The following is a 27901-nucleotide window of genomic DNA, read 5'->3' on the forward strand; positions in this document are numbered from 1 at the left end:
TGAGTTTGCTTAATTGCTATACTGTCTTTTGGTGACAATTCTGTTCTCCTTTCCCACTGTTTTTCAGAAAGAATCCACAATGAAGACTGAAGTTTAGTGTGCAACAAAGTGCAGTTTGAGAGAGAGTCTAAAGCAGCAATTAAACTTCCTTTCATATACATATATGCACACATACACAAATATATATATATATAAATTTAAAAAATAATTGTAATTGATGAATTTTTAAATCCATCATGCTTTCTGAAATCAAACAACAAACTGTAATGTACTATTGTTCTTAAATTCTAAGCACCTCCATCTCACCCGGGGAACAAAGTTACTGCCTCTTTGGCTTAATTAAAAAAAAAGTTTGGTAGAAAGATGGCAATGATTGAAGGACATAATGAGAAAGATCCTCTCTAGAGTTCCTATAGGATTGACTCTTGGTCCCTTTAGACTCTTGTGGTTAATATGAACTCAAAACTAACACCTTCCCCTGCACACAGCTGAAATAAAAAATGTCTGTGTATGATCTAATCACACCCCAGTTTACAGCATCCCACTGTTCTGCTCTTCTCAAGCTTCTTCAGTCAGTTATGTATTATGAAACCAACAGGGTTTTATTGGGCAAGTAATTAAGCATTACATACTTATACACAGAAAAGAGTATTGCCCTTTTATTTAATCACTTCTGTGACTACTTAGAAATCTATAATGAACTCACTTTTTGTACTGTGCTGTCTTTAACAGGGTTTCACGAGATACTCTGACCTATTTCACTGCCAGTTCAGCCCAGGTCTCTGCAGGAGGAGAGGGAAAGCCCTGCAGAAGCAGGAGCTGAGGCAGTGCCCTTACCAGTGTGACTATTGCACATTCTGCTGTCAGCTGCGCCGCGCTGAAGAGCGTCCGGACAAAGCGGTAGATGTGCTTGTGGTCAGGGTCGTGCTTGTAGTAGTCATCTGGGACCTCCTCCCGCTGAAAGAAAGTTCTTGGAGTTACTGAAAAGCTGCCTACTTAACACTGACTGCAAAGAACAGCTTATTTCTTCTCACCGAGGTGTATACACCCATTTCCTGTCACACAGTTATACCCTGAAAGAAGCAGCCTTGCAATATTGCAAACATTCCAAACAAAACACAGGAGCTTTAGCTGGTTAGCTGGTCTCTCTTTTCTGACCACTTGTTTCATCTGTAGGGCCAACAGGAAAGAGCATGAACTACCATCATCACTGCTAGGTGCTAACTATTGTCCATGGAGCATTCTTCAGACTGAAAGAGATGTAAAAAAAAAAAAAATCCTCCCTGCAAAAAATCACAGGTATATGCACACCAGGGAAACAATGGCTCTTCAAAAGGCAAATTAACAGACTTCAAGAGATTCCTCTTCCAGCTGAGGAAGCACTGAAGAACACATGGCAGTAATTCTGTCACAGGTAGCACTAGAAGGTAATTTACACTGCCTTCACAGGACTCATTCTTGAGAGACTCCAGAAAGACAACAAAACTAATGAACAACTGGATTTAACTCTGACACAGTGCTAAACTGTTTCTAAACACAGGGGAGAAGCTCAGAAATAAACAGTCCATAAAAGCAATCCTAAAGTAAGTGTTTGAGATATGTTCTGATACTTAGCACTTTTTCTGGAGGGATGAAACTTCAAGAGCTCCAGCTCTGCACACTGGTTCTGCAAGACTGATACTGAATGGATTTCTGTCTACAGTCCAAGTTAGACCTGCAGTATGGTCAGGACAGCAGCTGAGAACAGCACAGCTGCTTGACACCAAGCTAGCAGTTGAAAGGTAAGCAAAGCAGTGTTTTCCTGTGGTTTTGTAGTTTGAAATAGCTGGGGAGCATTGTCAAGTAAAGTGCAGATGTAAGTTAACTTAGTGCTGCCCACACAGCCTTCTAATACACCACTGAGCAACAGAGGTTACCTCTGCAGGGGGGCCATGCAGCATGAGGAACAGCATGAGCAGGAACACTGCTCATTCCTGTGCTACACGTGGTACAAAAGCACATCTGAAGTACATTTTTGCTGACTGGATGTCCTGAGGTACCCCAAAATGGTATTGTATTCCTCATCCATCTGTGCCCAAAATCTCACTGTGTCTTAAGGACCTGCTGTGGGAAGCTGGGGATGGTGGATGCTGTCCCAGGCGCTTTTAGACTTGGCTCTGGAAGGCAGCTGGGCCCTGCTGCTGTGTGGGCTTGGCTTTGCAGCTGCCTGGTCTTGCCTTGAGCACAGGATTTGCCCATTTTGGGTTCTCTTTTTGGTGTTTTTTTCCCTGGTCTCAGAGAGACTGCTGTTAGTGGCTTTCTCATCTTGGGAAGCATATTTCTGGCATTTTGGGTCTCTCCTTGGTCCCCCAGGATGTGAGATTCAGCAGTTTGGTTTTTAGCAGTTATTTACTGTTAATCTTTGTCTGTTGCTGTTTTGCTTGTTAGTAAACTGTTATTTTTTCACTAACATCTACTTGTGTTCATTCCTTATTGGTGGAAAGGGATTGGTTGAACCTATACACAGAGGCAACTTATTCCAGAGTGTTTTCCTTTTAAATTGTCTCAAACCAAGGCACTGGAAGTGAGAAAGGAAGCACTAAGACTGGTATTTGTGACTAAATCCATGATACTGGTACCTGGGTCCCATTAGGGTCAGCAGAGCTGGGTTTGGACTCCTTGTGACTGCATCTTTAGAACACAAGGTGTTCAGAGATTGCTGCTAATTCTGCTAATTAACCTTCCTGAAGGAACAGCAGGTACCCAGGCAAAACATCATTGCTATAGAAACTAACAAGCCATGTGTGCCTTTCCCTACAAGTGTGACAATCAGCCCTAACTCTATTTCTGTCTGTATGCTGCAGGAAGATAGAAGAGACCTTTAAGTGTTCCCCAGAGGACACGATGATTGTCTTCTCATTTAATAGGAGGGAGGCTATAAGAAAGGATCAAAGGATGTCAGGTTGTTAAATAAAGAAATTGTCTGATGAAGCTCATCTTACATAAATAATTTTGAATGCGAAACAACAGATTCAGGCATTTCAAACTGTGGGAGAGGTTTTACAGTGACTTCTCTGAGCCAGAGAGAAGTTTGATAAGAGGATCCATGTTTATCCCTGAAAGAATTTCCTACCAAGGTCATTGACACAGAAACCAAGAAAGAGAGGAGGATAAGTAAGAGCAACCTACAACTCTATTCCAATAAGCTCTCTGTCTCTTCTGACCAATGAGTAAAGTGTAAACTTAGGAGTTTTTTAAGAATGTATAAAAAGCATGCATGCTAGAATAAAAAAGGATTTGAAGCTCCTGAAAATTGAGTGTTTTGTATTGTGACCATATCAACCACAACATTAAAATAGTTTTGGTCCACACTTTTTGCTCTGAAGTGCTACAATCCATACAAGAAATCTTGAATATAGCTCTTGTCCTGAAGTTCTTTTTTTTAAAAATTGAATAAAGAGTTTATTTATATTGCACTGTACAATTCCTTGCACAGCCAGTCCTATTTTAGGATGAAACATTAACAAACTTAATATTTTAACTTGTTTATTAAAATCTGTTTATTAACAATTGAGATCCACAAAATAGGTTCTCCTGCATTCACTCAGGTAAGTCCCAGAGCAAATTCAATTTTTAAAGCTGCTGGATCTTTGCTAAATTGATTTCACATGAAAAACAAAGTAAGTGGTTCTGTAGGACAGGCATTAAGCTAGGGGTGCTCAAACTGGATGTGAAAAGCACACACTCTACTCTTGAGCTTCCCTGTACTATGAGGTTTTGCATCTTTAGGAGTGTCTAAAAAGGTGAACCAGGACCAGTCACATTAAAATCACATCCTGAATGCTCCTTGCTGTTACTGCAAGCACATTTGCCTTAAAATGTTGCCTTCCCAGTTTTTTAAGGGCCATGCTCACTGTTGCCTACTTTGTGTGATGCTCCATGTACTATATTCTCCTGTCTGCAGTCATGTAAAAGGTTAGGCACATACCTACTAACCAGGTCTTCCTAAAGAAACAGAAAACACTTCTAATAAAGCAGTTATTAAAAAGGGGGAGAAGAGAGACAGACAAGAAACTTCAGACATGGAATACAAAATAAATGGGCACATGATTGTTTCTGTTTATAGTCAAAGCATAAAAATCAACATACTTTGTAACATTTAGACTGGGCTCTATTCATGATCCAGCTGATCTCAAAAGTCACTGTTTGCACTTTGTATTATGTATAAAGACATAATTTAAGATCAATTTGATTGTGGCCTGGTGCTAATACATTTTTATGACTTATACCATATAAATCAAGATGTTACTGACATACACTCAGAGGACAAAAAAATTACTTACTGTGAGAGGGTGAGATTTTTCATCAAAAATATCCAATGATCTGTCAGAATCTCTACAAAACAAAAGTCTCTGGTTTAGCAATAAGACTTAATTGGTAATACTATGTTCTACTAAAATAATTGTTCATTAAAAAGGATCAAGGGACATATTTCATAGTTCAGCTTTTCCTGTAATATGGAATAGAGCTACCTTTTATTTTTGCAAAGCATTTAATGATGAGTCCTTACAATTAAATATTTAAGATGCTAAACAATGAATAGCTTTCCATGCTCTTGTATTATGCTTACTAAAGTTCCCCCCAAAATGTGGAACTAGGCGAAACTCATTAATAGCATTACTTCAAAAGGTCAGCTCTAATTCAGAAGCCTATGCTGGAACTAGCTGTAATGGCAAGAGTGATTTGCACATGGACAGAGTGTTCCTTCACCCATCAAAACTAATCCATACCTCTGTACTCAGGAAAAGCTGAACAAAGTCCAAAGGCTGATTTGTGGTGAGTTAACTGTGTTTTCCTCCCTCCCTGTTTTGGAGTTTTATGTGCCATTGGATGGGTGCATTACTGACCCTTTCCACAGCTGCTCAAGAAGGGGTAGAAAGAGAAAACACATTCAGCACACAGTGCCAGAGTTTTCACCTCCTTCAAGTTTCACCAGCTGTCACTGAAGTGACCAAGACCATATTTGACTCTATGATCTTGAGAGTTTTTTCCTAGTCTTAGTGATTCTATGATTTTATGCCTGGTTCCAAAAGAAAGTCATTCTATTTCAGCAAAGGAAGAGTTCACTCACCTGTTCTTTATATGGTAGAATATTGCTAATGTTACACTAAAAAAAAGAAAAGAAAAGAAGACTTAACAAAGCATTTTCCATGCACACTATTCCACTGCAAAAGCTGTCATTTAGTGGAATGTTACAAATCCATTTTGCAGTGACCTCCTCTCCCATCCTCATGCACTACACATCTCATTTCTGATGTTTAACTGTTTGGACAGAAATTGGCCAAATCAAATCTGCCTGCCAAACTACTTTTACAGTCATTGTACAGATATCTGTGCAACAAAGTAAGTGTTAAGTGACATTTTCAACATGTACCTTCATTTCCTGATTAGGTGATAATTAGTGCAAATGCAGACTATTCCCAACTAAAATGTGAGTAAGTTCTCCTTGGAGTTTCATATACCATTGCAGAGATTCTGCAGATGTTTTAACCCTGTCTAGTTGTCTAATTTAGAAACTGTCTAAAAATAAGAGAATTATAAAGATGGTATTATACCAGCAGAATCCAAGAAGTGGCTAAGAACAGATTTCAGTCTCTGCTAAGTGAAGCAATAGGTTTCATATATTAACATTCCTCTACTATGGAAAATTTCAGCTTCTTTACTCGTGGTGGTAACAGGAACATTGCCATCACAGGAACCTATCGTGAAAAGTTCTGATCTGCTGTCAGCTGTACAAAATGTACACTGTCACTTCAAAATGGTACAAGCATAAGCTTTTAGGCTTTTGTTTTGTTTTTCTCTAGGAAAAGAGAAGTGACATGCTGCATACCTTTCTGAACCCAAATTTTAAAGTAACAAATCAACTTAAGACATTTCCAAACTCTACTACACAATTAAATCTGTAAAGCCTTCTGGGCCTCAATCTACTTGATAAAACTCTCTTCTCAATTCTCAGCTGGTATCATCTAAGTGCAAATAATTGACTTTCTGGTACCCAGAAAAATAGCTCCAGCAGCCATTTACATTGCAGAACATAATTATCACCTACCTAAAATAACAAGAACGTGAAGAAAAGGCAGAAAGGCCAGAACTAAACCCTAAGTCAGCAGCATGCTGGTTTTCCACAACTAGAGGGCAGACTAATATCACTGCAAAGTACCAAACACAGCCCTACAACTTTTCCTGCAACTCCACAAAAAATCCATTTCAAGTTTTCCCAGGTCAAGAATTTCTTGATGTGGCTTTCAGTGTGACCTAAACTCCCCATCTCAAAACACTTTCAAACCCACATGTGGAAGCCCAGGGCGTTTGGATGGAACCAGTTGGAAAAATTCTTTGAGAGAAGCGCGAGGGATTCTCGAAAACTCTCACGGGGCTGCGCCCAGCTCTTCAACAGGCTGGCTCCACAGAAGTGACAGCAGCAGCATTTGCCTGAGGACCATGCTTCAGATGCAGAAGATAGAGATACATGAGAAGGAAGTGTCCAGAACCAGTGAAAAGTGCCAAAGTGCCAGGCCTTTGCCCAAGATGCAGAAAAAAGGGAACACTATGCAGATCAATGTTATTCCATCCTGGGTTTCTCTTTCATGCTTCTTCCTTCTTCTTCATGGCTTTGGGTGGCATTTTGTAATTGGGCAGAGAAGTCTGCACTGGAGGCTCTCTGGGATCAGTTATTGGGTTAAAAGGGAAAATAATCTAGGTGTCAGTTCTTAATTGGATAATTTAGCCTTAAAAGACCTTGTAAAAAGAGATTGTTGGCCATTTTGTGCCTTCTAATGAAAAGCTGCCAGATCACAGTAGTGAGAGCTTTACTGATAAAAATAATAAACACCTGAGTCCCAACATGAATTACTGTCTCAAGTGCCTTCAATGCAGGCCCAGAGAAACCCATAGCTGGGACCCCCACAGCCACAGTGCTGACACACTTCTACACTGCCTCAAGTGCACAATGAGAACAGCTTTGAAACAGGACAGCTCTGTGACTGAAGCAAGAGCTCCCTCCAGCAGTCAATTACCCAGAGCTCTACACCCTTTCCATGACCAACCTGCAGCAGCAGTGCTGTGCTTCTCTCATTTCAAGGGTGCAGTTGGCTTTGGAACAGACAAGACCCCCAGAAAATCCCTAATAACCCTTACAATGCCACTCTTACAAGCCCTTGGTGATGAGAAGGGTCCTTACCACTTTATTGTGCTTCTAAGGTTAGGCTGGCTGACGGTGCTGTCATCTATAAATATTGTTGAGCATGAGCTGTATTTTTTTGTAAGCTGCCCAGGAGAAACCTTGGGGGAAAAAATGAAAACAAGAACTGAAATACATTCAAGAAGAGGGATTCTGTAAGCTTTTGTTTAGCACACTACATTCTGGCTTTACACCTCAAGTGGTTGCTACTGCAATGTAAGCTACCCTGCAGCCATCTAGTTCCTTTGTCTAAGATAAATTTAGAAACCATCCCTTGTAATACACAACATGATTTTAGATAATTTACAGCAAAAACAGCTGAGCTAAAGCAGCAAGTCCTGATTTCCAGTTCTCTCCCATTCCATTCTTCTCAGTTAGTGTCCCAGTCTTCCCTCTGTGATGTACTCTATTAGATTTCCCTGTGACTCCACCTTCTCCCTTCTTTTACACCCTACACTTTTCCAGTTTCTGGTTATCCAGTTTAACATTTGAGGGTTTGTCATGTTACCATTTCAAAGAAAAAAAACCTTTTCCTGACATGGCTCCCTTCACACATGTCTTGTTTAACATCTGCAATCTGGAAGCAGAGTACTGCTATTACCCTTACTTTTACCATTATTATTGAGAGCTAGTAATATGCTCCATCATCCATCCTAATCCTGACCATTCTGTACTGTAAGAAATCCTCCAATATAACCCTGCCCAAGCTTCCCTGAGCATTTGCAGAGAATGCCTTGCACTAGAGGTAGGACATCATAATTGAGGGAGGAATTTCAATCAGACAATTCGAGATTCATTAGTTTTCACCACAGTTTTTTTAAATGCCTTGTCTAAAACTTGAAAGTCTTCAATATGAAAATGCTGACACCCTTCAAAATTCAACAGCTGCCTGGGAATATCTCCCATTCCAGCTGAAGTTTGCCAGCAAAAACACTCCAATCACACTTCACCTTGGTATTGGCAGACCAAAGCTGGAATTATATTAAAGACAGAGAAAGAAAAGGGAAAAGAATCAACCCCCACTCCTTGCATTATCATGCAAAATAAGAGACTTGAAATACCATTATCTTACCAGTACTTTATCAGTAGACACTTTTGATATTTTTAAGCTTTGTTACTAACTTCCATTCTTACCTTTACTAGTCAATTATTTTTTTATCCACCTATTAATGACATTACATCTTTTTTGTTTTGGCTGTTTTTTTTAGTAAGTGAAGTTCCAAACCAACTAATATTTGTGGAAGAAGCTCAGGGCATAATTTCAGATTTTAAAACTAATGGAGAATCACTTGTTTATCATACTGATATTTGCTCATTATTCTCTTTTCACACTGGATACACTTTTTAAAATAAGTCCTGTAGCAATACTCAAGCAGCAAGTCATTCAAGATTTGCCATCTTGGCTAAGAAATTAATGCAGTTTTATTTTTTGTTTAAAAAAATACAGACAGGTTAGCTTATATTTTCTTTGTTACTCTTCTGAAATACTTAAAACTGACCAAAAAAATTGCATTTTTATTCTTTTGAAATCAGCCATTCTATGCTCTGTGATATTGGGCTTGCTTATTGCTTAGAGACAGGCAAAGATAATTCAGTTTTACCCTTCTAAGGAAGATTTAGAACATGTGTAAGATTATATACCTAGAACTACTAGAGTTGTTTCCTTAAATTTGTCTTTGGCCCAATATCTTAATATTATTTCCACAGAATCCAGTTTACTTACATGATTTATATGGTTACTCTTCCTTTTCTCTCGCACTAGAAAGAAGGAAAAATAATGTGAACTGAAAGGTTTCCCAATTTACATTCAATAAAGCAATTCTATTAATCTAGTTTTCTAAAGTATGGGAGTATTAAAAGCTTCAAATTTTATTTTAGGTGTCTTGAAAAGTAGTTTGAGGAAAAGATACCATGTTTTATCAAGCTAGTAAGCTACATACTCCTTCTGTCTACCCATATGTACATTTAGGAACAAGTACTCCCCATCACACTAAGGGGAAAAACATCTCTGCTTTGAACAGATGCTGTGGATCATGAAAACCAGGAGGATTTCAGGCAGTTCAAACAGCCAAGGTCCAACATCCAACAGCAAACAGAAGCAAAACCAGCCCACCCTGAGCCTGCCAAAGGCACACAAGGAGGAAGTGAGGTGCCCAGCACTATTTAGGAGCTCTCTCCCTCCATTACAGAAGGTAAAAGGGTATTTCACTGTACAGAAGATGCTGGCAGAAGCTGTGCACCTATTTATCATACAACTGAAACCTTGTCATTTGATCATTTTAAACTGGGTTAGTCTTTCAAAAGAGACTGCAAGGTTAAACTTGCAGCTGTGACAGCAGCAATACAACAGAGTGTCAGGGAGAGCTGCACACATGCACAAAGTATACAAATGTGACCTGCATGGACAGGCACCTCTCCACAGTTCTAACCTCAGATCATCACTCCTTTTTAGCAGGACACATTCCCTTACACTTTTAGAAAAACTGACAATTGGAAAAGAGTATCCACATTTTTTTAGTATTTTTTCATAAATCAAAACTCATAATCCTCATAACATCTCACTGAAAGAGAACTTACAGATATTAATTCTGCTTATTCTATGGAAGGTCAACTAAAGTAGAACGAGGGGACATTAGAAAATAAGTTATTCTGCCTGACTTCTCCATAAGAATGAATTAATTCAATACAAACTCCAGAGAATAGTTTAATAGTTACCACCTCACCTAGAGGACCCATTTTCTGCATGAACACAAATCTACACAGTTCAATACATTTCATTGGAAGAAATGCAGATGAGATTTAGAAGCAGTACTAGCCCAAGAAGGCTGTTCTCGTGGCTGGAGCATTTCAGAGCAGGGCAGGAAGGCTGCACAGGGACTGCTCATGAGCTCTGGCAGTGTGAGCTGCACCTCCAGCACTGCTCACCTCAGAGGTGTCTGAAATGAGCAGGGCAGGCCCCCTGGCTGCCTGAACACCCACCTCAGAGCCCCACAAACAGAGGTCTGTACATCTCTTTGGTACCATCTCCTCTGGAGAACTGGGCCAGTGCTTGTTCCCACTGCTCACAGATTGTCTGAGCACTGCAAAGGTGATACAACTGACAACTCTACCACTTGCCACAAGAATGAAGCAGGACAGCAACTGACAGACCTGTCAAAATAATTCTTTTCTGTGGCAAAGCTGTGCCAAGTTAAAAGACACACTGCAGCTTTCCATCAACACATGCAACCTCAAGTGCATCACTTTCTTAGCAAAACAGTGCTTCAAACAAGAACCAACCATAAAAGAAACAGATGCATTTAAAAAATATTATCTTAAACTTTGTTTTAGTTGCAACTTCAAAATGTCCTATTGTCAGAATTTGACAAAAGAATTTTTATATGTGCAGTATAGAAATGCCTCCACTTTTTAACAGCCTTTGGAATGCACAAGCTATAGCAATTGTTTCAAAACTGAGTTATGAGATAAACACAGGATCTGCAAAGAAATTGAAAATTGAGTTATTACTTAAATACATGATCTGCAAAGAAATTGAGAATCCCAATACATCTATATAATTAAAACTGGGATCGGAGAATATTTATCCTCTGAAACTATTAAAACAGTTTAAAACAACATATTCAAAAGCAACTAGACTACTGGCTTAGGCTTATTACTTATTACAGAAAAATTAATTTTTTTCAATTACAACTTTTTTACTTTAAAACAATTTTTGAAACAGTCCTTGGTCATTAAAAAACCCACCATTGCTTGAAACTTGAATTACACTAATGAAGACAGCCTTGCTCCTTCAGATGAGTAAGAACTGCACTCTGAAATCTGATACTTAAGCATTTTAAAGATCAAGTGATTTAAAGTGTTAAGTAAAATGGTCTACAAACAAGTTTCTGTGTAAATACATAAATTACTAATCCCTATGCTTTGAAAGAATTGAAGCACTGCTCTTGAGCTGTTACTTTTGGTTACTTTTCCAATGTTTTCCTTTTTTTCGTTAAATTGGAAAAAAAACAGCTTACCATCTGTTTGTGACTTGCTCAGGAAAATTGTGCTTGCTCTGGGATGATCAGATGGATTAGATTCCAAGGCTAAATCTGAAATAGGAAGGACAAAAAAAGGGAGATATTTTTAATAAAAGATAACTGCAACAATTCCCACCCATCCTCAAAGTTCTCAAGCACAGGGATGGAAACATGATCAAACCCATGTAGACTGGGCTGTCTCCCTGAAACAGAACTGTACTTTTGCCAGATTAATAAAAATTTTACATTTTTCCCTCTGAGAAAAAAAAAAAAAAAAACTGGACAGGGAGATCTCAAAAATCCATTTATCTTCAAAAGTCAATCTGTGCCCCTGCATGTTAGGGTAGCTGGCTGTGGGACATGTGCTCAGCAGTGAGCAGAAAGCTAGAACTTTATCAAGAGAATAATTTTAAAAAATCATACCAAAGCAACAAAAATTATCACTGCTGATCTTTCCCTCTGTGGTCCTTCCCTCTATGCTTTATGTACCAAATACAGCAGGAAACAATCTCTGTGGTCTTACAAAAGAACCTAATATTTACAGTGCTGATAAATATCAAAACATGGAGCTTACACTATTCAGTTCTTTTGGAATTTCAAATAAAACCATGTAAAGCTAAAAGGGAGTTACTGAAGAACCAAATGAGTGCTTTAATCCTTTGCCACAACAGAGCAGTGATGGCTTTAGAAGAGGATATATACTCCCTTAGATTAAGATGGAAGTGATCACAAAAGTTTGTTGATGAAATTGTGAGCATCATGATGAAATTCTGAGCTGCCTTAGCTTTGACAGCAGAAACAGCTGCTCTGAGGAAGTCATGCTACAGGCACAGTGACTTATGGAACACATGAACAGAATCATCCAGGACTGTGATGCTCTAAGTCCTGGGAAGAGCAATTTGGCATCCATGTACAGTTGTCACTCTTAGGCCACGCCAGCCATACAAGCACACACACCCCTGCATGAGCATTGCACTCTGAAGTGTTCAAGCTGGGACACCCACACAGCTGCCACACCCCCAAAAAGAAAAGCCAGCTAAGAATCACCATCAACTTTTAATTAAAAAACCCCATAATCTTTCCTGCACCCAACCAACAGAACTCTGCCAAACCACAAAGTGCCTGGGTGCTGCTTCTAACTGTGTGAATGTTTGTGCCACACACCCCGTGCACCAGCGAGGGAATGTAACTGCACAAGTGCACGGGTCCCCAAAACTCCTCCTTCCAGATTCCCACTGGGAATAAACAATGCTGTCCACACATCCATGTTTTCCAGGCACTCGGCTTTACCACACTGCTGATCTTAGTCCAGCCCTGTTGCTCTGGCACTGCTCCAGGATGTGGACCACTGTAATTTTGGATCTCTACTGTTTAAGTAGCCAACATCTGTTCAGGAACACCAAACCAAGACTGTTCAAAAGGGAATCCCTTCTCCTCTCAAAAAGACCAGAGTCAGCCATGAAAGGAGACCATCTTGTGAAGTTTTAAAAAGTTAATTTACAAAACCAGTATTTCAATTGTCACCGTAGTGTGCTCATTCACAGCACACAGTGAACAGATACCTGAATTTATTCATGCAGTAAAATGTAAAAAGTCCTGGCTTAGATGCCCTAGAGTGGAATTTGCCTCACAGCTCATACCTCGAGTACTTCTGATACACAGTTGATTCTCTGAAAAAATAAAAAACCCAGCATGCAATAGCATGCCATATTGCCACATTTTAAGTACCACTTGTAGCATCTTAACAAAATAGTATAACTTGTTTAAAACTTGTCCACAAGTCTGATAAGTTTCTAACATTGATTTAACAAAATCACATTTAAGAGACAGTATACAGCTCCTAATGCTAGCACTGCATTAACAACCTCAACACAAACAGTGATTCAGAAGTGGAAGTATTTTGTCAGCCTGTAAGTAACTGAAGTATCATCAACAGGCCAATCAAGACTGCAATATGCAGACTTAAAATACAGATTATTATCAGCAAGTTATGATGCAAACAGAGCAAATGACTGAGAACGTACTTATTTACAGTTCAGCAGCAACTTTTAGAATAACTGGGTAAGTCAGGTTAGGATGGTTCTCAGAGGTCTCCAGTTCAACCTCTTGCTGAAAACAGAATCAGCTTTTGGTAGAACATGAGGCTGCTCAAGGTTTTACTGAGCTGAGCCTTGAAAGCTTCCAATGAGGGTCTACAGAGCCTAGATCACCTTTCCCATTTGGGGACTAATGTCTACAGGGCTATGAGACTCACTATGGAATGGGAGGGAAGAGCTTGTAGGACTGTACAAGTCTTGGGCCATATTTAGGGAAAGGCAGCAAGGGAAACTGGGGAGGAAAAAGCACAGGAAAACTGAAGGAAAAGGGCACTGAAGTCAGTAACTCCTAACAGGACCCTGTGTTTCTTCTTGGTGAATTTCATAGGGTTGGTGTTGGCCCAGTGTCCAGGTCCCTCTGAATAAGCAGCCTCCAGCACACTGCCTGTTGGCTGCCATCTGCAATCGGGGCATCCTCCATCACCTCCTCCAGGTCACTGATAAACATTAAGCAGGACAGATGCTTTTTTTCCCAGGGAAGAGACAATACAGGATAACACCCATCCTCCCTCGCCTCATTAAAGAAATACACTACTATCTTGACTTCCCTATGGTTTTGATTTACTTTGAAACCACGTGACTTGTTAATGCTCAATTCTTACACTGCTTCTGCCTCTCTTTGTGCTCTGCCAGTCCCTATATCCATGCCCCTCACATGCCAGAAATCAGGTCTAGGACTAAAAGCACAAGAATGAACATAACCAACTTTCATCCCAGACAAGATGTCTCTGCAATGTCCTCTTGTCATTCCAGGCAAGAAGATCCACAGCACTGCAGCATGCACCAAGTGACACAAAACTGACAAGGCCACATGAGTCAACCCCCTGAGCCAAGCAGACCCACACATTTAAGGAGAGGAACAGAACTGAAAGGATCACAGACCTCACTGGCTCCAGTTCCATACTGGCTCTGCCAGACACTTTCTGCTGGATGAAGGCAGGTGTGTCAGCAGCCACAGCACATTAAACCCACAACACAGATTATACAACCAGAGTTAAGGTACTAATAGTCCAAGACACATCACACAGCTCCCAGTATGAAATCCCACCAGAAATGATCAAGACCAACTGTAGCTGGGTTTGTTATTCCAGGATAACATGGCCCGAGCAGACACAGTGTACCTGCTTTGGTCTGGCAAGAGACTGCAAAGAAAGATGCATTTAACAGACCACCTTCCTGCAGCTTTCCCCTTAGAAGCTGCCAGAGAACCTTAACCATCCTGCCTGTGCCATTTTCCCTGGACAATGCTTTTTCCTAAGCAATGGAAAAAGCAGGCATGTGATTTGCTCGTCCTGAACTGCCAATGTTGCTCATGAAGTACCAAAAAGCAACAGCAATACAGCTGAAGGAAACATAAGGCAAGAGGCAGATAAGGGCATGAGCAGAGGTAAAATTTAATGGGAAACAGCAAAAGAAAAGGCAGAGGAAGAGATAAATCTGTCTGCAAACAATTTGACTCACAACCAAGCACAACTCCTAATACTTCATCCTGGCAGCACTTATGAGTCCAAAGCCAAGATACTAGCCCTGAAGGGAAGGGTAAGTCCTGAGTAGGAGCTGCATCAGAAGTTGTATGACAGAAAACTCAAGCTTCACAGTAAGCTAACAGAAAAAGAAAGCATGTATGACACAGGGTAAACAGGAATAATGGGAATTAAAACATGCAGAAACAAGAAAGAGAAATGAAAGGATGATATAAAAAGCAAGAAAACAGCCCCAGAACATTTTTGTTTTAGAGGCTATTAACTCAATATAAATCAAAACACTTTCTATCAGACCCTCACACTTACTGATAGAGATGTGAGAAGGGAAGATTCCCACCAGAAATTAGGTCTATGAGAGCAGGACAATTATGCTGCTACACGAGGGCCCTGCACCTGTCTGAGAACAGTGTGTTAAAAACAACCTTCCCCCTTATTTCCCTGCATGCCTCAGAGCCATTTACTCATGTGTACTACCAGGCTGGTCAGATCACCCTGAGTGTGCTGCTACCGTTCCCCCTCTGAGGAATCCTTGCAGTGGCCTGCACTCCACACAATCCCACCACCTCTGCTGCTGCTGTGCACACACAGTCCCCACAGGGCACCTCACAGCGACCTGAAAGGCAATCCTCTGCCCTAGCTCAGCATCTTGCGTCCTTTCCATAACACAAAATCCACATCAACACTTTATCCATGCCATGTAAGAATGTGTGTAGCTTTTAGGAATTTATTATGCTAGCTACTTATCTATGGTTTACACACATCCACGGGTGACTTCTAATTATTACAAACACATTTTACACATTGCATCCTGCTACATGTATTATCCCGTGAATAAAGCTGACAGTCAAAGACGACACTAAGTAGCAGCCCTTTGACAATTTCACTACTGCAGAACAACAAATTATTGCATTTCCTTTAACAGTTTTAGCCTCATCCTTTGCTTCGCTAGACAGCAGTAACATTTTGATACAGCACAACTTTAAAGCATTAAATAATACAATAAATTCTTTGCTGTAAATTGTGTTTTGTCACTTGCTCAATGACTTACTAGCTGTGACTAATGCTTGAGTTCCCCCTATATTTCATTACCTTATACTATAAAGATGCAAGCCACTTAACACTGCCAATAAAGATATAAAAAATAAAACAAATTAGATGAGCAAATCTGCCAATCCATTTCAGAAAGTCTGTTACTCCTAACAATAATTTTATACAAAATTATTTCCCCTTCAAATTATGTTACTCTATTTTTTTTCCCAGAACCTTTTAGGAAAAAGTTACAACTCTGGTTTCTACATTTAACCTGCTTTGTTTATTTGTCCCAGCCACTCCAAATGCACCAGAGAGGCCAGCACGCATAGCCTGCTTTCTATTTGCAACTCTCCCTGTTGAAAGATTGTTAGAAGATTATTTCTAAATATTGTGAATTTACACAATAGACACAGAAGGACATTTTATAGCTATTTAATAGATGTCAGTTAATTTTTATGGCACTACTACAGAAGCAGTAATATCATCACCAATACCCAGCACATATCTAAGTCCACACTGCTGTTTTGGAAGGATGCAGAAATCACTTCAATATACAATACAAACAAACTCTTAATTAGGAAGGAATTATTTGCTCTTTTACACCACACTCAAGAGCTGGAATGGAGAAACTGACAGAGTAAACATTTCAAATTTGCTATTAAAATCAGAAGACTTTAGAAAGCAAAAGTGCAGATAAATATTAAACACTGGATGGAGACTACCTAGAGTTTAAGTAATCTGTTAATTTCTGTGGACTAAAAAAAATCAATACCATATTAATATGTGTTCTTTCATTTCTCCAAGTGCAGGAGTATGCACACCAGTCTGTACAGCCTCCCCAGGGCATCCCAAAATGTTCCTATTGCACCCTGTTCACAGACCCAGCTGGGGAAACACGGCTGAGATCTGTTCCACACAACACAACACAACACAACACAACACCCACCCTCCCTTTCTGGGACCAAACAGAGCCAGGAGGCTTCCACATATTTCCTGATGTACCTGCCAGGGTTACAGGCACTTCTACAGATTTTAGCCAAGGCAGGGTATCAGGAGTGCCCCAAATTCCACAGCAAAAGCAGGACAAGTTAAAACAGTGGTAAACAAGATGCCCCTAAGATTTTATCTTTGAACTAGAAGGAAAACAGTAGCTCATAAGCTAGATTGTGGAAGTAACTAATGTTTTGTTAGGGATGTGTTCCTGTACTGCATTTAATTTAGGACCATTTAAAGGACAGAGAGAAAGAATTAGTTCTATGCTGTCACTTTTTATTCCCCACACCGACCTTCACACATAACACAACTCTCTGTCACCAGAGGTTAAAGTCAAAGTCCGCAGCTCTAATTTTCTAACTGATAAGCCAAAACAAAAAAAAAAAAAACCCAAAACCAAACCAAAACAAAAAACCAACCCCCCAAAAAAATCAAACCAAACAAAAAACCAAAAACAACCCCAAACCACCAAACCATACCATACCAAACCAAATTTTGGTATACATTATAGAGCAACTAAATTTTAGACTCTTAGATCCATGCTGACAGCAGCAGGCATAAGGAAAGCCTTCCCATAACACTCTCACATGTTCTCTGCCTCGCTTCCAAGCCATGGTTCAGAAAGCAGAACAGGTGAGTACCAGAAATTCCAGTCTCAGGTTGTGTCTGCAGGTGACCAAAGCAAGGGACACTGCAGTGTTTGCTGGTGTCACATGCCACCTGAAGGACTGGCACGTGGTACATTTTTCACCTCTTCCAATTGCTCGCATTTGCAAACTTCAAATGAAGCCTGGACCTTACCTGCAGTTTGTTCTGTAAATAACTACCCACATAACAAAACATGTCCAAGAGCTTTACAGAAAAACTTGTTTTAGTCTTTGAAATATACTGGCATTCAGGAGTTTATTATCTGAGCCTGACTGACACATTTCATAACAAGCCAGTGTTAGTTTTCACTAAACTGGAAAAAAAATCAACAAAGTTTGATTACTGCAATGATTTGAGATCTTTTCAGAACCACAAACAGAAGCAAAGCTGTGCTATGCACACACAGCTCGTCAAACAGTGTAGAATGCTGCTTGGCTGTTAGGGGGATTTTTGTGTAAGCTGTCTAGGTAATCCTGATGTTCACATCACCTGCAAGGAAGATCTTCAATTTTATTCACCTGGCTTTACTACAGATTTAAATACATAGCACCAAGTTTCTTTAAGTCAGTACCATCCTCACTTATCTCTTGTAATCAAAACATTCAGAGTTTTCTTCTGAAAACATTATTTTTCTAGTGAGTGAAATAAAAGTGCACATTCAAACTCCAGATGTAATGAAAAAAAAACCCAGATAGGTTTAAAAATCTCAACATAAACTTGCTGGCAAGGATAGACAGCTGCAAAGTCTGGGTTCTTCATGTTTGGTAGAATTTCCCTCCTGCCTCCCACAGTAACTTCTTCCTTCTCCCTGTATGTGGAAGAAGCACGGCTAGGAATGGAATTTAATGTGCAATATGAATCTGGGAGGAGTAGGGTTTTGTGTTTTGTTGGCTGTGCAAGAGTTCATTCCCTGTTAGTCAGCTTTTTGGTATGACCTCACCACAATGATGACACTTGAGAGAACACATACTTCTAGCCACTGAACTTCTGTAGTTCTACATCTACCCTGCAGGTAGGAGGGAAAGCAGCAAATCTCCTAAAGAAAACCAGCAGAGAATAAGGATGCTAGAGGTAAGTCACACAGAATCAGTTAAAAAAAGAAGAAAAAGAAAAAAATTCAGATTAAAATGAATTCAGTTTCCTTAGCTCTGCAAGTCTCACCAAACCCCTCTGATTATATATTTCCTTTCAATACCTGTTATGCTGAAAGCCTGAAAAACACACCAGAAACACAAATCAGTCTCCCTCCACATGAGCTTCATGTACACGTGTTCTATACCAACTATTCTTAAAAACCTAAGGTTTACTTGCTTGCTGCAAAAGTCTCCAAGACTTACTGAAGAGAAAAAAAGGATAGAGGATTCCTTAGTTGCCAGCAGCATGCAAGCATAAAAACAGAAATACAAATATTGTGTTGCAGCAAGGAATTATTTTATTTCAAATTCCCAATTCTATAGGTAAATTTCATTGCTGCTCCTTGATGACTTTGTGATTCAGTGATTTCCACTACAGGTACTTCACAATTGTTTCTAGAGGCCATGGCATCAAGCTTTGTAAGGTAACAACATGGAAGGTGTTTCAGGCTTACAGAAAGTCTGTGATCTTGGCAAATATGAAGTATTGGACTATCTGCAACTGCTACAAACACCTCTGTAATGAATGCCTAGTCAGTTTTTGGAAGGGGATACTGACAGGTATGGGGAACCAAGAGGGAGTCTAAGTTAGGTGAAAAACTCGGTAACTACAAGGAAAAAAGGAGAGGGAATACCAAGAAAAGGCACCAGAGCATCATTTGGTTTTTAGATCTGGCTTCATGTGTGTCCAAATAGACAACAGTATTTGTCAACCTATGCAGCTACAAATCTTCAAATAGAGAGGTACAAAATCCAACATAAAATGGTTAGGTCTTCCCTGCAACAAAACTGCTGGCATTAAAAAGCTGATACTTTGCACCAAAATGTTTTAACTTAACTAACATTTTAACTAGGATTTAAAAAAAAACCCAACAACAAACCAACCCCAAACTAAAAAAAAAAAAAAATAAACCAGGAAAAAACCTCCACCCACATGCCTGAAATAAGATGAAATTATATAAGAGAAACAAATGAACAGTATTTAGACCTTCTGCAAGGAGATTTACAGACAACCTGGTATAGACAACCAGATCACAGACAACCAATATATCCAAATATCTGTTCACCTTCAACACTGTTTAATAACTTCAGCATGCAGACAACCTGAAGCTTTCAAGAGTTACTCAAGGCACTAGCCAGGTAAACCTCACTTACTACACCCCTCTTCAAAGTCCTCTTCCATTTGCTTTCCCATCTAACCTGTGTGTGATGATCACATCCCACTCAGCTCCTCTCCTGATCCCATCTGCTGTTCCCTCTCATCCTTGACTGTCCTTTCCCAGAAAATGGGAATGGAGAATGACTGTCTTGTCATTCTCCATCTCCAGCTATTCAGGTGAGGGTACCAGGTCACTTTGTCCCACCACTTCAGCAGGGCAGCACTCTTCCCCTTGGTTCAAGGCACTCAAACCTCTGCTCAAACTCAGTGAACAGCAGCACGGCAGGGAGACGATTTCAAGTACAAGTGAGAAACATCTGCCAAGCAAGGTCTCGTTCTAGTTTTATCCAAGGATCAAAGAATTTTTGAAGTAGTAGATATATGTTTAAACATAGAAATCTAGCAAGAAAGTGTCAGCCGTAAGAAGCTCTTCCCCTACATAACAAGAAAAAAATCTCAAGGAAAACAAAAAAAGAAGCCCAAAATAAAGATTAGCAGACACTCATTTGGAGGGGAAAACCCAAACAACCAAACAAACCCAAACAATCAAACTAAACACCATACCAATCACCACAGCCCACTGAAGGGCACACTAAGATGAAAGAGCTACCATTACTAAAACTAGACAGGAAAGCCTTTCTGGTCAATGCAAACTGTGTTGAACTGTTCATTTAAGGAACACTTAATGCTCAGCTGAAAAGTCAGCTAGCTGCTTTAGATTCATGGTAGACTTTGGTATTTAATATTAGCAGTAGGCATGAAACTATTTGGAAGAAATTTCTGTTTTCAAAGTTATGTTTATTCCCTGTTTACTTAATCCAACTTGCCTTAGCATATCAAGCCACAAATACAGGCTTATTTCTTGTTTGGAGAAAGCATGCACCAAATAGGTTATGGCTCAGGATCTTGAGAGCCATAAAATACAAGGTCACGCTTTAAATTCTCTTAGTAGAGGATCTGACAAACCTTTCCTATTTGAATTAACCTTTGCTGAAACATGAGGCTTTCAGTTTTACTGTGTGTTTTACCTCCATTCCACCTACCACTGCTTTTTTGTCATACATAAATACCACATTGTAGTTTGTCCATTTTAAGAAAGTGAGAATTTTCTTGTTTCCTTCTGATCTGATACAGACAATCCAAGCAGTGCTGACTGGAAAGCAGTGCCTGTTAAGGACAGAGTGCTGGAGAAGCTACAGATTAATCCTCACTAAGAGCACAGACCTGCGAGGAAGACATTCCACTCGCTATGGAAGAGCAACACAAAGCTATAAAACAACACAAAACAAAAAGGCCAAAGCTCAGACGGTAACTTCTGCATTCCTGATACAACCAAAACATTCAATTTTAGCAAAGCAAGTGCAAAAGTACTTAAGACAGACTTTAGAACAACAAACAACACAGAGGTAGAAACTTAAGGAATGAAGCATCTCCATCCCACTGGGATGCTAGCTTTCTGATATATTTAGCTGTTTTCTTAGAAACTCCTAGAACTGAGCAGCATGGAACAAAAATAGCCAAAATGATCTTGACTTTTTTTCCTTGCAGCTTTCTCTTTTCTCCCTGCCAAAGGATTCAAGACAAGGGCAGTCAGTAGGTTCTCATCCTCCCATTATAGACTAGGTTTGCATCTTAGCCTATGATCTTATGCAATAATCAACTACAGAAATACATTTTATCCCCCAAACGAAAACAATACTTTCTAGTAGTCAAGAGCACAGAAACATGCAGGCTGTCTGCATGGTCTGGGTATGCCAACAGCTTTGACATCCTACAGTTTAAAAGGAATAAGCATTGCTATCTGGTCTATTACAGATATTTATTCTTTCATAGGAGGTATTAAATTAAACAAATAGCTGTCTCACTTCTAACTTCGTCATAAAGTCTGGATCATAACACTTGATTTCAGACTTCATAAGTAGTGCTTTACATTTTGAACTTAACTTCAACTCTATCCAGGGAGTGCTTTGTAACATTCAAAAATCAATACAAGAAGTTTTACTTTTAAAATTGACCATCCTGAATTTTATTTTAATAAAGGTATCAAACTTTGATATTTTCTGCACCCCTTAAGAGTTGTATCAATCAGAAAACTTCAAATATCATCTATTACTTGCAGCAGATCAACTTTGGACGGCAACAGTGAACCACATACCACTGTAAAAGTAGTCTTTAAAATCATCTTAAACATATACCACTTATGCAGTTCTAATTCTAGGATTATCTCCTGCCTGAAGACTCAAGTTTCTATAGCCACAAAAGTAAAATTTGTGATAGACAGCTAGTATTTTATTCTTGGACAATACACTCTTATTCAGGCTTGCAAATTAAAAAAAAAAAATACATCTCTACTTCAAGGCCAGTCCTGAAACATGGATGAATTCACAATTAAATCTGTTACTTAGCACAGCTGACATGATCACGTACTAAAGATTCAAACAAATACAACCCTTATTCCTGAAGAGATTTGTTCAGCTTAGGCATTTTTGCTTGGCTTATTAGAATCTTTAGAGAGTTTAGCTCCTCCTCCCCTAATGAGTTGAGAGAGTTCTGTAATAATCTTCCTGCAAAAATGAAGGTTTATTTCTCCTAGGCAGCAAACATAATTTCTACTACTGCACAGCTGTCTCAGAGGAGCTCCAAGGGGCTGACTGTTCCATCTCATTTCTGGAACAGCTGCACCATATGGTGCTGTGCAGAACCCTGCAAGTTGAATAACTCCATTTCTGAAGGTCTCCTCACACTCTTCTGCAACGAGTCTTGATAGCAAAATTTTTTTTAAGTTCAAGAAGAGCACGGATTACAGTGATTATTGTTATTGTACGCACCGTACATTAAAGATGTCAGGCAGACTATCTTTTTCCAAGCGAATCTTTTTCGCATAGGTGTGGTTATAATTGCAAAGAGGAAGAGCAAGATGTTTGTTAATTAAACTAAGTTTTGAATATGATGAGGCGCTAGACTGCACCGCGCGGCTGCGGCGGCAGCAGGAGCACCCCGAACCTGTTACACGCGTGGGGAGCCCCTCGGGCAGCGCGGCCCCGCAGGAGATGCCCACAGAGCGGCTCTGAGGCACCAGCGCTCCGGGTGTCACTGCGAGCCATCCGAGCAGCACACACGTACCTTCCCATGAGTCCAAGGAAAGCAAACTGGGAACACCGAGAGCTACGCGACAAGGAGCGCCGGTGTCATGAGTCCACAGTTACAACCCCGCACAGCCAGAGTATAAATTACTCACGTCCAGCACAGTGATGTCATATGCACACAATCTTTGTAATTCTTAATTCCCTTACTCCCCACACACCCTCTTCCTTCCTCCTGTTCAACAGAGACTGGAAATGCAGCAGCTTTTGCCATCTGCCCGAACACTACGGCCGAGTCACGAATCCATAGTTAGGGAGAAAGGAGCAGCAAGACTTCTCCGCCTCAGCCAGGAGCACCCGGGGGCTCTGCCACGTTCTCCTCTGGCTCCCCGACCCCCTCTGCGGGATCCGGGCAGGGCCGGGCGCTGCCCGGCAGGGGAGGCGCTCCCGGCCCGGGCGGGGACTCGCCGAGCGGCCCCAGGCTCGTCCCGCGGGCGGAGGTCCCGGCCCGCAGCCGGACCCGCCGGGGCAGTGCCGGCGCCGTGACAGCCGCGGGGAACTTTGGCTGGGGCGCGGAGCGGGCCGAGCCCCGCGGGGCCGGCGGGACCGCGCTGCCCCCGCCGCCGGACAAAGGGGCCGCGCCTCGGGCCGCCGGTGCCCCCCGGGTGCCCGCCCGGACGGAGCGGGGGCACCGAGGGCACAGGGATGCGGTGCTCGGCGCTCCTCGCCCGCCCGTCGCTCACCATCCGGGAACTCCCGGTCGCTGATGTGCTGGAGGTGGGGGCCGCCGCCGCCGCCGGGATCCGAGTCCCCCGACTCGGCCTCCGCCGACCCCGAGCCGCCGCCGCCGCCGCCGCCCGCTGCCGCCGCCTGGTACGCGTCCGCCCAGCGATCGGGCCCCGGCGCTGCCCCGCCGCCGCCGCCGCGAGCCCGGCTGAGCTTGGGGCTGGCGTCCGGGGATACGCAGCAGGTGACGGTGTTGCCCATGGAGCTCGGAGCTCCCCCGCCGGGCCCCGGCTGCGCGGCTCCGGGCTGGGCCGGGGGAGGGGAGGCGGGCGCAGGGCGGGTCGGAGCGCGGGGCGGGCTCAGCGCCTCCGCCCCCGCCCCGGCCGCGCGCGGCCCCGCCCGCCCCCACGGCCGCGCGACCGCCCCGCCGCCTCCTGCACGCGGCGAGCACAGGCCTCGCGCGAGCGCCCGCCGGAGGGAGCCCGGGCCCCGCCCCGCCGCCACCCAATCGCCTCCCGCCGCGGCGCCGCGTGACGGCCGCTCCGCCAATGGGCGCGGGGCTCGTCACGCGGCCGCCGCCGCGCCCTCCCCCGGCCCGCGTCTCCGCCCTCCCCTCCCCGCGCCTTCTCCACGCGCACGCGCGCACGCACGGCCGGCCGCGAGGCCTCAGACGCGCCCCCGTGGCCACGCCCGCTCGGCGCCGCGCGCTCGGTCCCGCCCCCGGGGGGCTCGCGTTGGCCCGGCGTGCACGTGCCGCGGGCGCGCTGGGAACGGCCGTGCGGGAATGGGGGACAGCGAGGGGACAGCCCGGGGACAGGCGGGAGACGGGCAGGGGACAGCCGCTCGCAGGAGCACGAGCCACAACGGCCGCGTTGCCCCGGCAGCAGCCCCGGCGCAGGCCCGCGAGCTGCAGCAGCCCGTGGCCGGCCTCTCCCCTCCCTCTAAGGGGCTGAAGGGCTCCCGGGCCGGGGCAGCCGCTCCTGCCGTGCGCCGTATCCGTCCGGGAATGCCACACTGCACGGGGCCGCCCGCATCCCCAGGGAGCACTCAAAGTCCCCAGCAGCTGCGGATTCGCTTGCTGAGTTTCAGCTACCTGAGAGCTCCTCAGAGGACTGGAATGTTCAAATACACTCCAGGGAAGATGGATTAGAGGGCGAGATACCCACAGCAGTCAGAGGCCCTGATAAAGGCAAACATGCGTTGTTCTGCAATGAAACAACCCACTATCGCTACAAAAATTTAACTCTGGCCCCCGATAAGAAGAATGGCTCTGCAGAAGACTTAGGAACACACAAAAGTATTACAAAACTCTGCTATCGTGCTGGCAGTTATTCCAAAGATAAGCAGGCTCAGGGTTTTACTCCCATTTTGTAGGAAAAATCCCCATGTTGGCTCTCCCATGTGATGACAAACACGGGAGTTTTTGGGCAAACCATGTGTAGTTTCGTTGAAGAGAGGAAGTCAGAGATGCTGTGTTTCCAGAATTTGTACAACTTAATCCCAGGCACAATAAAATGACAGACCAAATGATTTATAGTCTTATATGAGGATTATTCCATCAGACAGATGAATGATACCTTTTCACTTACCAGCAATTTCTCTAAACTGTGTTAGCTAAGCCTGTCTGCATGCTACTGACAGTTTGCAAAGCCTTGTTACTCCAGAGGAATCTGACCTTGCTGTGGATTACACCAGGGCCTTGGGGAAGATTTGCTTTCAGCTCTTCCTGAACCACTTCAGGCCAACTGAAGTCCTTCTGCAGCCTCTGCACTCTGCTTGGAAAGCTGCAGGCCAGCCAGTCCTGCTCCCAGTTCTAGGAAGGGCCAGGGTGGAACAGGAGACAGACCTGGGCCAGGGAGAGAAAAAGGGTTTAAATGCAAAATAGCCATTGAGAGATTGGTATTTTCTTCCCTCTGGCATTGCACACACTGATTTTTTGTGAGCATGGTGGGAAAAAGAAGAAGCTAGAGGGTTGCTGTAACTTATTGAAGTAATTAATTCTCAAGCAAGAATAAGAGTTGGCTCGCAACTGCACTCTTTAATATGAAAACTGGCACAATTTCCTCTTGCACGAGAAGAGCAATACCTTCCCTCACTCTTTGCACCTGGCTGACTATTTTCTGGAGAGGCTGAGCAAGCTGCACTCCTGCTGCACTGCTGGGCCCCTTCCAGGGGCTCCATGCCGCTGGAGGTGAGCTGCTCCATGCAGAGCAGTGCTAAGAGGCACAGGCAAACCTGCTCAGCTCAGCAGGACAGCAGCCATGCCCAGGGTCCGTGCCTAAAGCCAGTCTGTCTGCTGCTGCAGCCGTGGGCAAAGGGCGCTGCAGCTGAGCAAGTGCCTCAGGGCATCCCAGCAGCAAGCTGGGACCTCTGCTGACCCTCAGCTTTGGAGCAGCCTCGAGGAAATCCTTTGCCAAAGCTGCGGTTTGGGCAGTGGAAAATCCTTGTTCAAGGGTGAGGAAGTGAGCAGGAGTGGCTCACTGGGCAGCTGAGCACCAGGACCCAGCCTTTGGGGCCAGGAGCCAAAACCCCACGTACTTGTGCCTATAGGTGAAAAACTCAAGAGTGGCCGGAGTGTGTGATGTGCCTCACTGCTACTTGGGTGTGAAGGTTTTGGTTCCTCTGCCTCAGAGAGGCTGAAGTTTCCTGTGGGTTTCATACTTGTTCTCAGTGTGTAATTCTGCAGAGGGAGAGAGACGAAGGCTGCTCTTCCCCTGTGCTACTGCTGTTGTGGAGCATCAGGATTTATACAAACCTGCAGAGGGAGGAAAGAAATCAGTAGTCCCTGTGAGGACTTATTCATGTAGGTCTTAAGAAGAGGAAGCTGAATTTAATCCCTGGATGTCACAGAAACAGCAAACTGTTCCACCTCCTTGTCATTCCAGAAGTTAAGCTTCCGCTTCCACATACCTCAGTACACCAGTAAAGAGTAATTTTCCATATCTGTGCATGTTTTCATTTAGCTGCAGTGACGAGGAATATTCATTTCCTGCTCCATTTTGGCAAAGTAACTCTTAAAGTCTTAATTCAGATCTGACTTACCAGGATAATATGACAAAACCTGTTGCTGTGTGTATTTTCTGCAGAACCAGGTGATCCTGGTAATAGGTGTAGTCTGAACAATGCCCTGCAGAAATGAAACACATTATCTTTTACTTAACATTCTATTGACTTACTGCTATAGCAATACACTGAATACCCTTTATCATGACTTGATACTGGTCCTGGTTCTCTTCCTATTTTCTGTCTCATCTTTCTACTGTTTTGCTTGATTTACCCCAGTGAATCATCAGACAGTTTCCATTATTAAAAAAAATCAGTTACTTTGATGTTCAATGGGCAGATCCACATTTTGCATAAGCAGGCATTTTGGATGGCGGATCGTGTCAATACTGAATGCCTGAGCTGAAAATAGCTTACTATGGACTGTTTGGATTCAACCTCTTTTCCTCCTGCCCCAGAAAGAGATGTGTGTGCCATGGGACTCTCAATTACCACCCCTTGTCTCTGAGCAGGGCACCCACTGGGCAGGAACCCTCCTGTGCTTCAATTTTCACAAAAAGGAAAGGAAAGTAACTTTCAAAAATGTGAGAAATTAATCCCAATTTAAGCCCTCTCAGGAAGTTGCTGCAAACTTCAGGAGAGCTCCACACAGCCTTTAAGGAAGGCCAGACAGCACCTTGAAACAAACCCTAAATCAGATTGTGATGGCAGCCAAAGCAGTAGTGACCTCTGCTACTAATATGCAGAGATTAGAAAGACCTGTGGTTTATTCTGAATATACAAAGGATCAGACTTGCTCCTCATGTTAGTCTAATGAGGTTAGAGGAGCAATACCCTGCCAACTACTCCAAGTGAGGAGCACACCCTGCCAACCACTAAATGCAGCTTCTGAGCTATAAACTTAACTATATGTATAATTATTTGCAGGATGCATAATAAATGAAGACTACCAGGCTTGACACGATTAATATTAGTGCTACCAGCTGTGTTTTGGCTTGTGAACTTGCAGGGGGAGGTAATTCTGTCTCTTTACTTGGCCCATTTGCTGAGTACATGGGAGCTGCTGTCTGCTTGCACTTCTCAGACAAGTCTTTACATTTCTTGCAATGGTTCCTTGTAGGCAGATTGGTGCAGGTTTTTAAGTCTCTCTCTGAAATCTCAGCACTTGCATTCACAACCACACAAGCAGTTGTCCTTTGCCTCATTATGCAAAACCAGGCTACCCTTCATCTGCAAGCAGCAGTATCCCTAAGAGGAGATGTCTGAAGCCAAAGTTACCAGCTTCTTTATGAGTAATAACTATTGA

At 42.8% G+C, this 27901-nt stretch overlaps 1 protein-coding gene across 1 annotated transcript in view; it reads right to left on the minus strand.

The window, feature by feature from the left end:
* CCNYL1 (cyclin Y like 1) overlaps positions 1 to 23853 on the minus strand; it is a 34045-nt gene extending 10192 nt beyond the window's left edge. The window contains exons 1-7 of the mRNA XM_058028240.1: positions 23610 to 23853; positions 11236 to 11310; positions 8943 to 8977; positions 7220 to 7320; positions 5111 to 5146; positions 4323 to 4374; positions 838 to 957 (exon numbers count right to left, since the gene is read on the minus strand). Coding sequence (XP_057884223.1) covers positions 838 to 957; positions 4323 to 4374; positions 5111 to 5146; positions 7220 to 7320; positions 8943 to 8977; positions 11236 to 11310; positions 23610 to 23853 — 663 coding nt within the window. The remainder of the gene's footprint in view (positions 1 to 837; positions 958 to 4322; positions 4375 to 5110; positions 5147 to 7219; positions 7321 to 8942; positions 8978 to 11235; positions 11311 to 23609) is intronic.
* Between the last annotated feature and the right edge of the window lie 4048 nt (positions 23854 to 27901).

The sequence above is a fragment of the Melospiza georgiana genome, chromosome 7 (genome assembly GCF_028018845.1).
Source record: "Melospiza georgiana isolate bMelGeo1 chromosome 7, bMelGeo1.pri, whole genome shotgun sequence".
NCBI lineage: Eukaryota > Metazoa > Chordata > Aves > Passeriformes > Passerellidae > Melospiza > Melospiza georgiana.